This window comes from Xyrauchen texanus, chromosome 9 (genome assembly GCF_025860055.1).
Source record: "Xyrauchen texanus isolate HMW12.3.18 chromosome 9, RBS_HiC_50CHRs, whole genome shotgun sequence".
Classification (NCBI taxonomy): Eukaryota; Metazoa; Chordata; class Actinopteri; order Cypriniformes; family Catostomidae; genus Xyrauchen; species Xyrauchen texanus.
In genome coordinates, this window is record NC_068284.1 from 39319252 (window position 1) to 39334429 (window position 15178).

The following is a 15178-nucleotide window of genomic DNA, read 5'->3' on the forward strand; positions in this document are numbered from 1 at the left end:
CTGCATGATATGTTGGTGGGAGAAAAAGAGTGAGGTGCGGCACAATGGTCAAAGACTATAGCACGTTTACATAGAAAAACAATAGAAAACACAGAGGGAAAAATGCGTACGTGTGAATGGCCCTTTAATCCGTGGTCTCCATTTGCTGCATTACTGACCAGCTTTATGTTGCGTTCCAGACAACTCGGAAATCTGAATTTTGAAGATAATGACTGGAAAGCTGCTTGAAGTTGGACAAGTATTTTCACTGCACAAAATGTGTAAACATGCTATATACAATAAATATACGAGAGGACATTCAGAGGAATTGTTTGTGTATCAATCATGTTATCTATTTTGCTCAAGAAATAGAGCTGTTCAGGTTGTAGCCCAAAAACCCAGAAGAGAATTCACCCTGGGTTCCCTTGGGATTTTCTTATGGGTTTTTTCAACTTGAGTAAAATAAGGTCTGTGATAAACATTACTTGACGATACGTGGACATTTTCTACAACAGATTACACCACTTTTATACCTCAAACATGAATTTGAAGCAGTATTGATTTTTCGTGAAAATTCACAAAATTCATGAGTGTTTATTTTTCCCCCTGAAAGTGAAGATTTAGCAGGAAATTCGAGCAGGCATGGAGGGGGAAGGAGTTAGTGAGTCTCAAGCTGCAGGGAGCATGGACGAGGTGGGGGGGACATACCACAGCACATGGTTACCTGGTCAAACATCATGCAGGCAGACTTTTATTGTGTCAAATTTCTTGTCGCTGCCCAAAGGTCCTGGGGGAAGGCTGTTATCATTGGCGCCATGACCAGGTGCTCAAAGCGGACTCTGAGAGAATAGTCTCAGCTATTAGCATCAGCAAGCATCACCATGCCCCCAAAAAGTACATGCACTTTGTAAAAGGTGGAGAGAAACCCCGTCCATGAGTAAAAACAAGGTTGGGCCTCCTCTACACGGCCTCTAACTGGCTGCTGAAGGTTGTTGTTGTGATGTTTTGAGGAAACTTAACCTAGAAGACACACTGTGAGCCCATAGAGGTGGGCTTTAGGAGCTTTGCTGGATGCTCATTCTACCAAGTCATGTACCTGTTGGGCATCACAGGGGCGGCAAAGAGATTGGCATTACATCCATGAGCGAAGCCGCAGAGAAAGCCACCAGGTGGCTATGGATCAAGAGGTCTGATCCGTGGGCATTTGCTGCTGGGATGCAGGTCAGGGCCTGATCAACCCTGGCTGGGAGAGGGTGTTTTATGTCCAAAGACCTGAAACACCCGAGGACCCCAGGTCACATCACTGATGATGCATCCCAGTGCATCTAGATGATGTATCTTACACACCACAGACCTTATTTTACTCAAGTTGAAAAACCTTATTTAAAAAACCCATAGCAAAATCCAGAGGGAACCCATAGCAAATTATTCTTCTTCAAATGTCATGGCTGAACAGCTCTATAGCTACTAAATAGTCAGCTAGCCAGCACCTAGAAGACTGTGCATTTGACATATGTACATGTGACTGTGACGTGGGATTGACTGGAATGCATTGAGGTCAAAAATTGTAAATATCAACTCTGGTATTCCCACCTCCGACTTTGTCTGGAATGCAGCATTAGTCACACTACAAACTTAGTCAAGGCTTTATGATGTCATCATATTCACAGCAAAGAGCCATAGTAATTGTAGTTCATTAAGTGTTCCAAGCTAACACAGCTACTCTCTTATGTTTCTTATGTTTAGAGACACCAAGGAAACATATAGGGTCTCTAGATTAAGGATTTGTTTGTTAGTGGCCTTGACCTTACACAAGCAATGTGTTAGATCAGTGGTTCCCAAACTTTTTACAGTGGCTTACCCCTTCAAACATTCAACCTCCTTTTGCATAGGTAAAATTCACACAAGGTAATTTGAAAATATGTTGACACAATTATCTTTGTAAAACAACTCCCTTATATTAAACATGTTATATTTTTACATGTTATATTAATCATACACGTACTGAATGGCTTAACGATTGAGATGGGAATGCTAGATATGATATAACTGCATAACTTGAAAACTCCCCCCTCATCACGTCACAGTGTGCAAGAAGATTGTGCACATCATTGCAAGTACGGCATTATCGGCCAAATTCGAGTATTGAGGGAAATATCTGTGCAATTGCGCGGTCAGCTCAAGGTGCTTTTTTGTGTCACATTTGACACTGTTAGCAAGGTTGAGCTCACTTGCTGAAAAAAAAAAAATCATGCAACAATGTAAAAACAGGTCTCTAGCGTGCGAACAAATGTGAGTGTAAATTACTGCTTGTGAAAATGGAAATTATTTGGTGGCGCTGAATGTCTGACACCATCTTATACCATCAGTATCAAAAATCCCTATGCATCTAACCTTAAATACAAATTACGTTTTAAACTGTAAAAAAACTGGACGACTGACATGAGCGAGTCTGGTAAAACAGTGAATTATTTTACTTGCTATCACTAAGCCACGTAACCTAGCAAAGATACTTGTGTGACACACAACGCATGAGATAATGCATTTTTATAACCGCAAAAGATAGGGTTATTTTATTGCATATTTTTCTGACACAACCATATTGGTGTTTCTACACTAGAAGGCACACAAAATAATTAAATGAACTGGGTTTGAATGTTATTTTAGACTGTGATGAAATTGAAAGGACGATAAATCTCAGAATGTTATTCGCATCACCTCTCGTACCCCGAGTGGTACACTGGGTTAGATAAATGGCAAGTACATAAGGTCTTTGTCCATAAATAAGCAACAGATTCTTACTCAGAAACTGCACAAACCTCTTCTCCTGCTTAGCTCCACCTCCTCTGATGGGCATTGGTTGGCTGTTCTGGAGGTGAATACCGCCCCCCCCGCGTAGCACGTTAGGGTGAGTGGGAGAAGCTACAGGCTGCTGTCCAGGCCTGATGGGTTTAGCTATAGCAAGAGAAAAATATAAATGATTTTGTTTACTAAAAAAGAGAGAGAGAGGAAAAAAAAGGACGTGTGTTCACTGTATGTCAAGTAAGCTTTAGAGCCTGACTCTTTCTGACACTAAGAAAAGTGAATCGATTAAAGAACATTACAGACATTACAATGTACTAATTGGAGTATGAACGTACTAAACATTGTATTTCTTGCATAGGTTGCATTGCAGCTAAAAGTAACCCATTAACACAAATTAAACCTGAACACAGACAATTTTTTTGCTGTTGTTTTAATAAAGGGGATTAGCGTGTATGTTACAGTATAGTCACCTATCTGTGCGGAGTGTCCTCTGCGGGCCATGTTTTTGGCTCTCACAGCCTCTTTGATGCGGTCCACCTCCAGCTGGTAGCGTTTGCGGTCACGGGCCGAGTTCTCTTTGGCCTCTCTAAGTGCCGACTCCAGAGCCTTCACACGCTCCGCCGTTGCACGAAGGCGTTTCTCCAGTTTAGGAAGCTCACAGCGCAGGTCGGCGTTATCACGCACCAGCTAAAGAGAGAAGGACACCAGTGAGTGAGCAAGAGAAATAATAAGTTAGACATGAAGAAAAGGAGGAAATAGGAAAATCATTGAGAATGTACATTTGAATTTTTAACTTATGCACGTTTACAAATCTGTGAATCGTGGTTAGGGGACTTTTTTGGTTCGTACTTGCCTGTTTATGAACCTTCGTGAGCTGTTCTAGATTGTTCTCCAGAAAAGAGATCTTCTGCTTTTGAGCAGCACTGCCACCAGTTTCATCAGAGTCCATCTCTGCACTCTACCCACACACACACACATACAAATTTCACACTTCCATTCTAAGCAAACATCAAGTAAACTGCTTAAAAAGTACAACATTCTCAATCTGGACTAGGTCAGTTGATCTAAATGGTAAGTTCTACTGTAGATGATTTACTTTTGAAAGATAACTGATGCAAAGGAATGACACTTAAGAGTAGAGAAGAACAAATCCACCACACCTTTTTAACACGAGTTGCCAGATCCTGAACAAACAATTTCCTGAGGTTGTGCAGAGTCTGAAGCTCCTTGGCCTGAGATGGATGCAAAAGGAGAATATTTAATGTACCTGTTGAATACTCTGATAAATACTGTGATCAACAGTCGCTCTCTAGTGTTGAGATGAATGAAATGCACTCACCACAGTCTCTTCCAAGCCTTTCAAATCCTGTCTGGCCTGTTCCCTGCGGTCCTGCATCATACTGTAACACATTTAAATATTTTATTTGACACCACCATCAAGACAAAGGCACATAAGGTATAAAATATAGGATGATTTCCATGTCCTGACATGTAATCACAAAACATACCACAGCACAGATTTACAAACATTTCCAAAAGCACCATAAACATCTCTTACATCTTAAAAATACAGAACACTTTATACTACATTTATGTATGGATATAAATAACAGTGTCTCGGAAAGCTTCCTATTACACAAGATAAAGAACAATACCTTGATAATGATCATGCTTTCATTTTTCTTTAGCTTTATTACTTTTTGCTAGTGCTAGAAGTCGGCTAAAATTAAATCACATAATCTTTCTAAGTTAATCACGATTCATTGCAGGTTTTAAAAGTGCTTAAATTTGAATCTAAATATACTTTTCCCATTTATTTCCTTCTTAGGAAAAAAACAATATGTAACAATTGAATGCTTTATTAACAATTTTCAAAACAAAGCCTTCCACATTATAAAATAGAAATGCACTAAAATAGCAACAATTCAAGTAACGTTAAATGTTTTCCAAAGTCTAAGTGGGAGGTTATCTAATTGAAAGGACTAGTCTCCACATAGGTTGCATGTTCATAAAATCTCTTAAATTCTCATCCTCCACAATACAAATCTGCCGGCAGACTGTGGCTTCCCGCTTTGTTACAGTAATCTTGAAGCTGCGTTCATGATTCGTGTCAGGGTATTAAGACAAAACTTCACATGAAAAGCGCTTCCAGAAAATAACGTCTTACACCTCGTCCTAACCATATGCAACGCAATCAGATTCCAGCATCAAGCTATCTGCCTGTCCACACCAGATGCAACACCACAATATTCATACACTAAAATTAGGATAAATAACAATAAAATGAAGAAATCAGAGCAAATCCCAGACTGAACAAAGTTTACAACAATGTTTATTGAACGCAACTCATGTTCTCACTGAAGCTGCGCAGGATAAATAATCACACACAAACACAGGGCAAAGTTACTTTATGAATCACATCGGCAAGTGAGATGCCGACTTTAATATACTGTATTAAGAATAATTTTAGACACATTTGTTGAATGTCCTGCTCAGTGCTATGTCGCAGAAATAGAAACCATTCCAAAAATAGCTGTTGCTCGTCGTAGCTGTTTATGACAAAACCTCTGACACTTTTTCCACTGACACCGAATCACTGCAGTGTGCTTTTGTGGAGTGCGCATCAGTGTAATGACTCCAGGCGGACACATCGCAAAAGGTGCCACCCTTCCAGCCATTGTTTAAACTGGTTTATACTAATTTCACAGACAATCTATTTATGAAATGTTAGTGTAAAACTGCAGGTGTATATTTATGCTTCTTGCAAAATTGCAGCTGGGATTTTTATATGTTCAACAGGGGAAATGAAACTGAAGCCAGTTTTATAAATTATGTTTTGTAATGGAGGTGAACAGAATAATATTTTGCATGTGAATGAAACATACGTGAGCTCATGTAGTTTGCGGCTCTTGTCCTGGTCAGTGGATTTGAGTTTCTCATGTTCCACTCTTAAACGCTCCTGCTCCAACATGATCTTCTGATTCATACTAGACAGACAAAGAGATAATTAAGTATGGACCTCAGCAAAGTTTCCCACTTTACCCAAATTGACCCTTAGTGTCTCACTACTCTCTATTAGTTTTGTATATAAATGTGTCTTGTGTAAGATTTTATATGATGTAAATTAAGAACTGCAAATCTGAAGTTTATCTTAGATGTGCTTGTGTGTGCTTCGTACTCCTGTAGATCAGTGATGAGTTTTTCCTTGGCTTCCAGCTCATCTCTCAGGCTGCTGATCTGTTTCTGATGAGCTTCTCTGTGACTCTGTATCTGCTGCTCAACCGCCTCCTACACACAGTCACACACACAATTATGGAGGACTCGCCATAGACATAATGATTTTTATACTGTATAAATTATATATTCTATCCCATAACACTCAACCTACCCCTAACCCTCATAGAAACCATTTTGCATTTTTAACATTTTCAAAATGTTTAGTATATTTTTAAGATGTTTGAATTACAGGGACACTAGGGGTGTCCTCAAACCACATTTATAGCATAATACCCTCAGAACAACTAGTTTGTAACCTAAACAAATGTCCTCAAACCACAAAAACAAACTCAGACACACATAATTAATATATAAATTAACATTAACTGTCCAGACTGAACATGCACATCTTTGTGTGTATGTTTCATACCTTGACCTCATTGGCACTCTGAATCTCACTTTCCTTCTCCATTGAATGAACCTTCTCTGTATAACCACACACAAACACACACAGCATTAGGGACACAGAAATAAATTTCAATAAGCAGTGTGTACATGCATTCAATTTTGTGTACCCTGTGCACTGATTTTGACCAGTTCCTCATTGAGTGAGTCCACGTCCTCTTCCAGCAGTCTCTTCTTCTGCTCTACGTTCTGCAGATACTCTGTCAGAGATTTAATTTTCGCTTCATGCTGCAAAACAAACATCCATTTGGTCTCTTCAGAATTTTGAATTGTACTGGGAAAATACTCCTTAGATTTAAAGTCATCTTAAACTAATTTGGTTAAGCAGGACTTTAAAACACACACTGATCAGCCACAACATTAAAACCACCTGTCTGATATTGTGTATGTTCCCCTCGTGCTGCCAAAACAGTGTTCTTAACCCTTTTGCACATACGATCAAACCGGTGTGATTACACTAGGCTGGGCTCAGACACGTATGATCAAGCCGGTGCGATCTGCATTCATACTAGTGTTTTTCAGCAAAAGAGGGTCTCATAATGAACCAGCTGCTCAAATAGTCTTTTCAACATCACAATATCAAACAATCACTAAAACGTTTAAAGCTGTTAACGTCAGAGTGTACTGTTTGCAATGCAGCCATGTTTTCTGACTTCAAACAAAGAATATAGAAACAAGTCAATCCACTCGATCCTTCTCCCATTCTATATGTCACTCATTCTAACTACTTCTGGTGCTAGGAAAGTGGAAGTGCTTGGCTTTTAGTACCTTCTATGCCACTATCTTAAATTAATCATCCTATGTTACATTGCATGTAAACAATATGACTGTGTGCATAGCCGGTAAGCGCGTTCACGATCGTAAATTATTTATCCTAATCAATCATTATAAACATCTAAAAAACACATAATATCTTTAATAATATATAATATGGCATTCAGTGCACCTGTTGTGATATAATCTGTCCTCCAGTGCATCTGCTGTGTAAAATAAAGTATAATAGGTAAAATACATTTTTTAATACAGCACGTATTAAAGAACTCACACTGGGGGTCAGTCAGTACAGGAGAAACTCATGTGCGAAAAGGTTAAGAGGAGGAGTTGACTGTCATGAGCTCAACCTCAAAATCCTCATAATTGAACTTTTTCCGTGGACAAAAATAATTTAGTTATTTAACAGAACATCCAGGCAAGATTTTCAGTGAATAACAACAAAAAATGTTGTCTGTTCCCAACACAAACCTATTTGATGGCTTCAACATACAAATCCTTTTTGGAGTTTGACATCCTCAGTTACTATCCACTTATGTTATATTGCAAAGAGCAGCTTGGACATTCTGCTAAACAACTGGTTTCGTGTTAAACTGGAAAATATATATATATGTGGTTCGAGTGACATGAAGGTGAATGGACTATGACAGAATTTTCATATTGGGTAATCTATCCCTTTAAACTTACTGAAGATGTGGTTATTTATTCCTATCATTATGGTGCTTTACAGTGACTGTCTGAAATTGTTCACTCATTCGCGATTTCCTATATAGTGAATGGCAGTGAGTGCACTATCTCAGCAGTGAGTGAACGAAATAATTGAGGCTGTCACAGAAACATAATCACATATGAACTTTTAAAATACTTAGGCCTTACTTGTTATTCTTATTTAATAATATATTAATACAATAAATCTCCATTCTGTTTGTCATTTTTAATATATATATATATATATATATATATATATATATATATATATATATATATAAATAATGATACTTTAAAGAGTAAACACATTTTATCAAATGTACATTATTGTATTTATTTGTTATACTTTAGTATCTTTAAACTCCAATACAAGCTGGGTAGCATTTATGGGCGCATAGCTCCCTCATCCGACCATAAACGGCAACAAAGTAATAATAGCCTACATGTTATAACCGAATATTTAAATCATCCACAGAATTATCATTTCCACTGTGTGCAGTCTCCTGAGTTAAAGTAATATCAACTCAGTGAATTATTTAGTAAATACAGAATTCTTCAGTTTATTGGCAAAATTCTGTATAACATATAAAGAATGCATTTTAAAATGTATCTGTATGTTTTGCCTCACTAAATTTGACTGTGTTATTTTAATCAAGTAATGAATTGTTAAAAAGTAATTTAATATATTCAACATGAAATAAAACATTGCAGGAGTGGCAGTAAACTGGCATCTATCTCTCGCCCGCTCGCACTCACTCTACCAGCTCGTATGTCTTACCCGCGGTGGATTATGGGCAATTAACTATCGTCGATTGTACATCGAATTAACTCTCAAAATTAGAGTGCATTGTGGAAAACAATGAGTGAACAAAAGTAGGGACGTGTGGCTCACTCAGAATTCAGACAGTCCTACAAAATGGCGGACAGCCGAAATAGTGCACTATATAGTGGATAGAAGGTGGTTTCAGAAACAGTGAGTGTTTGTGTTGGCTGTTAAGCATGTCCTGTGACTTTTGTCTGATTTGAGAAATATATGAATTATAGGAGGCAGTATGAGGGGAGTGTGTGGATCACCAGACAAACGGTACCTGAGAGATACGTAATTGGCATGCTGCAAGCTCCTTCTCATTTTCATCCATCTTCCTGTTGCTCTCGGACTGTGTGTTTTCCAGCTGCTTGCAGCGTTTAACCATCGTTTTCACTTCTGACTTCATCTTACTGATATAGAGTCTTGCCACAGTGAACTCTTCATCTATAAAACCACTGCCCTCATGCTGCTGCAGAGAAAGAGAGAGATATAAAAAAAACATTTCTCAAAAGACTTTCCAAAGTCTAGAGTTTGGTCCAAAGCTCTTCTAATTAACGTTACAAAATTAAAGCTCTTAGGACCTGTTTACACTTAGTCATTTCATATGTCTTGATCCCGTTTGGGTATGCACATTCCATTTAAACTTGGCCACATAAATGCATTTACACTTTGCAAAAAGTCTCATGCCTCAGATTGCTATCAGTCTCAGACGCATCTTGAAGAGAATTTAAACTTGGCCTTTTCATGATCCAATCACCTATCCAATCAGTGTAATCAAGCGTCATTACTCCCATAAAGCTGTAATCAATGTTAAAATACTTTCTCCTATCCCAGTTTAATATGAAGAGACAAGTTTAAGACATTTGTAGGTTGATTACTTGGAAAAGTGTAAACATTGACTACATGGCGGTATCAAAACATTGCTCTGTTTGTTTGAGCACCCGATCAGCAAAATTGGCTCGAACATTGCAGATGGGAGAGTGTTTGAAATTTGTTTGAAATCAGTCAATAGGTTTGCAATTCCATTTGCTGGTGGAGCAGAAATGACACACATAAACTTAGAAAAGATTTATGTATATTATTCACCTTGATGTCATTGTTGCCCACAGCTATACCAATCTCCGTCAGGTCCTTCAGCAGTGATGACATCATCTCAGTCACCCTTTTCTTCTGGTGATTGGCCATTTCCTTCAGTTTCTGCAGCTCTGAGTCTATAGATGCCAAGGTACTCTGAGACAGACAGACAGGGTTTAAATGACAAGTTTATTATCATTCTACTCACGACAGGCTGAGTGTAGGCAAAAGACTAAAATATAGTTCTGTTGGAACTCACAGATTTCTGGCTAAGTTCTTCACTGATGGCTTCAAACTCCTTGGTCTTGTCCTCCACCTCTTGACTTTTTTGATCGTAGTTGACAGCAAGTTCCTCCAGAGCCTGCAGCACCTCCTTCACCTCCTCTTTAGACGCCTCATTCTCCATCTGGAGACGAGTCAGTTCTGCCTGGAGGTTATCATGGTCTCGACGTGATGAGGCCAGCAGCTACAACGCATCCCAGACAGATGTTAATACGAGGTGTAAACAGGGCCACAGAAGTGCATATCTTCTGTTCACATCCACACAAAGTCACTAACCTCCTCCTGGTCCAGCATCTGCTGTTTGAGCTTCTCCACCAGTTGAGACTGCTGATTAATCTCTTCATCCTAGGTACAAGACAACAACAGACAGTAATATAAATATACCCTTACAAAAATATACCATGGTTTTAATACAGTAAAATAAAATGTTGCAAATTCATAGAAATGTACTTCCTTTTATGTTATAGCTATTTCAAGTTATAGTTTTAGATATATTTAAAGTCTCTAGGGTTCTATTTGTCACAACAAATACTTTACAAATACCATTGCTTTGGCTTTTGGTTTTATAAAAACCACAGAGAATTTTGCCGGCATTTTTTCAAAAGTAGACTAAACAATAATTTAATAGAATTGGGCTGTAAGTGTTCCAAAAAATATATATAAAAACACAAAAATAAAAAGCACTTATCCTTTTCTCCTAGTGTTGTGTATTTATTTTTAATTTCAAACATCTTTGTGCACAGAAATTATATGTTTTATGGACTAATTCCATGACTGCTGTCTATTTTTATGAATGATGTGGAAAAGCAATTTTTAATAAATAAACGGATGGATACTGCGATAATTAAAACAGTGGCCATTAATTTGTTCAATGTGCACGAGATATGCGTGTTGGCACTCCTGGAAGTGTCACGTTTGCAGATCGGCTCTATACGCCGTGAAGATCAATCCATAATCACGTATTATAAATTGGCTTTCAATACTGTCGTCATGATTAACACAGGCTAAAGATTGGGGCAAATTCTGTCATGTGACACTACATTTTTGCGTTAATGCCAATTATATCGGCAAAAAGTGTTTCCAAACCAGTTTTTAGCAACATTTGATGTATCGACATAGAGTTTATGTGGAAAAATATTATGTCGACATTTAGGACATTTTAGTGATAATGTGCATTTCCATCAGCTTTATTTTGATGCGCTAAAACTTTTGGAAACATAGTAAGTGGTGACTAGGAAAGAACTGTGGTACATTATCATGAAGAAAGGCTGTATGAGTGTACCTTGTCGTCCAGCTGCTTGTACATTTTGGCAAGTTCAACCTCACATTTTGCCTTCTCTGCATCGCTGAGTTGGGCCCCAAGCATCCCTGGCATGGGCGGCATGCTTGGTGTGGATGCAAATTTATCATTATTAATTGTGTTATCCATCGCCAACACTTCAGCATTCACCTTCTCCTTATCGTATTGTTCCTCAGCAGGTACAGTCTCACCTGCAAAACAAACAAAAAGGACCTTCAGGAAATGCATGTTTTTGCATGTCTAATTGTTTTATTTTGGCTACATAAGTCTAAAACTACATTGAAAGTCTGGGATCCAAAATTAATTTTAGACCTAGAAACAAAATTCTTATGTTAATGTAATTTGTAAAAGGCCATGTTTCCTGGCTCCAATCAAGGCAGACATGATGCTCTTTGGAACATTCACAAATAATGCTGGATAACATGGATCATCAGGTTTTGTGGAAACCTATGACTTATGGAACCAAAACTTGTGGAATATATATCTGCTCTAATTCAGGCTGTTGTTAAACAAAAGGGAAACTATGAATCTTTGAAACCAGGTCCTGTTAATTTTTTTATTTGACTTTTCACTCAAATTGTTATGCTGATAATATAATTAGCAATAAAAAATAAATACTAAATTAGATAAATGCATAATAGAAGTGTTTTGACTTCTGGGCCCCACTGTATGGTGAAAAAAAACATTATGTTTTCAATGCAATGAGAACAAAATAACATCACAAGTAAAAGGTTAAAATTGTTAGTGTAAAAATGTTAAATCGTGACTTTTGTTTGTCTGACCGTTTCTCCAGCGGTTGAGTTCATTCTCTAGCCATGTGATGGTGTTTCTGAGACTTTTATTTCTCTCCTTCTCTCTTTCATATTTCTTCTTCCATTGCTCTGCTGTCAGTTCAACATTCACACACACTGTGTTCTTGATAGTCTTCGCTCTGAACACACACACAAACATGGTCACAGTTTTTGGCGTTTGTGGAGTTATAAGGCTCTGTTGTTTACTCTACATACAGAACTTTGCATAAATACAAATGGTTGTTATAGTTCTTGACTTCATTAAGAATGTTGAGAAAAGACTGTGACTGAGAGGTGAACAAATGTTTATCCTCACCGCTGTCCAAACATGAGAGTGGTTTTGGTCTCAGCTTCATTGTATGAGGAGGGAGAACAGCAGATGACGATAGTGGTCCTGCAGTTTCCCCCAAGAGAATCCTGCAAGATCCTCGTCATCTTACTGTCTCTGTATGGAACGTACGTCTGAGAGAGAAACAAAGAGAGATTAATACCAGGATTACAGCAATTATATATAATTAAATGTAAAGTGTAATATTTTTGCGCAACTAGTGGCACCAAACCGAAATACAAAAATAAAGTACGTTTTCAAACAACCTTAGCTAACACCCCTTACACTCAACCCGCTCTTTCGCACTCCCTAAGAACAAATAGACCATAAAAAAAGGTGATAAACAATTAACGTCATAATGAACAAGACCACTATAACAAATACACACCGGACAGAGAGCTTGGCAATGGAATCAGCTCGTCCGATAACATTGAACGGTAGCTGGGTTTGTTAAGGTTCAAGCATCCTTATGAAGGATGTTCATAGTCCCCCTGCTGAACAGTTCACTACAAGTAACCATGCCCAAACTCACGCTATAGTTTGAGCCAGAAAGGGATCGGTGGAGCTTAGTGGATCGCTCAAAATATGTTTTGATAGTGCCTATGAGCGTTTATACTTTTGTGGTAGGTAAACCCACGAATGGCTTACATATTGTGATCAATGAACAATAAACTGGCATAGTAGAACATATTTTGACTTTTTATTTTACAAACTTCACCCTTAAATTCTACTAAAAATAGCACTTTATTGAGTACAAGTAATTTAATTGTAACATAAAAAAATAATTGTAAGATGTACAGCTCTTCAATTTAGTTACAGTAGCTATTTTATTTTTGTTAGTATTTTGTAATTTAACTATCTTCAAAGGGATAACTTTCTTAATTATAAGCAGCAGATCCCCAATACACCTTATTACTTAGCAAAGAAAAAGTTCAAATACTCAGTTGGTCCTGAGCTTTATACTGTAGTTTCAAAACTGCCCTGCCTTTGAGGAGAACACAAGGACTGCTGTGTATTAACAGCACAGTGCAGCCATTTGTTTATTTTATTTTATTTACCAGCCATCATGTGAGGAACAGTAAGTATCTAGCCTAGTCTCCTTCTGGCCAAAGCTGCACTATTAAGATTGTTCAAGTATTATAATTTAGTAATATTTTTTTCCAAAGAGACATGATGTTTCATCACTTCCTTTTTGCTCAAACCACTGACTCTTTGATTATCAGACCTGATCTTTAGCCACCAACCCAACCCTAAATTAACTACCGTATATTTTATATTACTTTATTTTGCATTGCTCTTTGGCAATCCACATGCAGCATTATTTGTCATGCTAATGAAGATCAGTAAAACTGAAATCCCAGTGAGAGTTGAACTAACATAAAGTGAATATCAGTGTTAAACCACAAAACATACTATTCGAGCTTAAAAACGCAATAGCCTTGCAGCTCCACAAGCAAACACTAGAATACAAAGAGCATAGTGAACTGATCTAAAGACTGTGTGTGTGACTCACCGAGCCCTCGGCTAAGGCAGATATCACGTTGCCCAGTGATGATAGAGACTTATTGATGTTTTTGGCTTCATCCAGTACAGCGCCTTCAGCTCCAGTTTTACTGACCTGTGAGAGAGCACAACAGTTTATGGTTAATTTTGCACTTGGTTATGCCATCACCGTGAGTTACACAGTGTCCTATCCAGACATGACGCGACACTATAAATGGTATCTTTCCCATGTTAATCAGAATTTTTGTCCTAAACAGGCATGATCGTGTTAAGCTAAGAGCAATAGGACATTCTGTTGATTACTTGGTTTCCATTTCTGTGGCATTGTGCTAGGTTGCCTCGTCCGCTGTGAACACACACCGATTCAGAGAGGAGAGGTGAAAGTCATACCAACTTTCTTTCTGATTCCCAGTCATGTGGAGCTCAGTGAGGACAGATAGTTTGCTCGTCACTGGAATCTTATCACATCTGGTTAAGACACAGACCCAGTTTCCACCTGGTATTACGATGCTTTTCAGGAGATCCAATCACATGTGGTCAGCCATAAATACAGGTCTAAATGGGGTCTAAAACATTTTGTGACTGCATCACAAAAACCACATAAGAATGTGGTCAAAAACACATGTGAACACATTACATTTGAGGTGTAAACGCTAATCTGTCCTGTATGCATCATGGCAGCAGCAAAGCACCATCCCTCACCTGTCAATCAACCGCTGGACAAAAACAAGAGTTTAAACTTTTCCAATAAAGAGCGGCTTTAAAAGAAATAAGTGTCCATTCGGAAAAATGTAAAAAGCAGATAAATACACAATCACGAGCTTCACGCATCTTTAGTGTGTCTGATATCAACCAAGACGACAAGCAGGAAACACCTGAAGCTCCTTTAATAAATGTAACACACTAAAATAATGTATAATTCTGCTTGATATGTTGTGTTTGTGCTTCAATTATATTTCAATCATATCTGTGAAAAACAGTGCAGCATTTGTTTTTCCCCCGCTCTTTTTTTGTCCAAAGCCGAAAACAAATGGTAACAGGAGACTAAAGTGTAAACAGCGATGTGTAAACAGCAATGTGTCACCTGACCACATGTGATCGGATCACCCGAGATGCATAGTTATCTCAGGTGGAAACAGGGTCACACA

At 38.1% G+C, this 15178-nt stretch overlaps 1 protein-coding gene across 2 annotated transcripts in view; it reads right to left on the reverse strand.

Annotated features, from left to right (window-relative positions):
- LOC127648669 (kinesin-1 heavy chain-like) overlaps positions 1 to 15178 on the reverse strand; it is a 29354-nt gene that overhangs the window by 3023 nt on the left and 11153 nt on the right. Inside the window, exons 9-25 of one of the 2 annotated variants that reach the window (XM_052133382.1) lie at positions 14041 to 14145; positions 12516 to 12661; positions 12191 to 12339; positions 11391 to 11599; positions 10385 to 10453; positions 10086 to 10292; positions 9839 to 9982; positions 9033 to 9218; positions 6576 to 6693; positions 6431 to 6486; positions 5963 to 6072; positions 5670 to 5771; positions 4124 to 4184; positions 3945 to 4016; positions 3638 to 3742; positions 3255 to 3471; positions 2799 to 2934 (exon numbers count right to left, since the gene is read on the reverse strand). In XM_052133382.1, the coding sequence (XP_051989342.1) occupies positions 2799 to 2934; positions 3255 to 3471; positions 3638 to 3742; positions 3945 to 4016; positions 4124 to 4184; positions 5670 to 5771; positions 5963 to 6072; positions 6431 to 6486; positions 6576 to 6693; positions 9033 to 9218; positions 9839 to 9982; positions 10086 to 10292; positions 10385 to 10453; positions 11391 to 11599; positions 12191 to 12339; positions 12516 to 12661; positions 14041 to 14145 (2192 nt within the window). Of the gene's footprint in view, positions 1 to 2798; positions 2935 to 3254; positions 3472 to 3637; positions 3743 to 3944; positions 4017 to 4123; positions 4185 to 5669; positions 5772 to 5962; positions 6073 to 6430; positions 6487 to 6575; positions 6694 to 9032; positions 9222 to 9838; positions 9983 to 10085; positions 10293 to 10384; positions 10454 to 11390; positions 11600 to 12190; positions 12340 to 12515; positions 12662 to 14040; positions 14146 to 15178 lie in introns of both variants that reach the window. The other variant, XM_052133380.1, reaches the window with a different exon arrangement.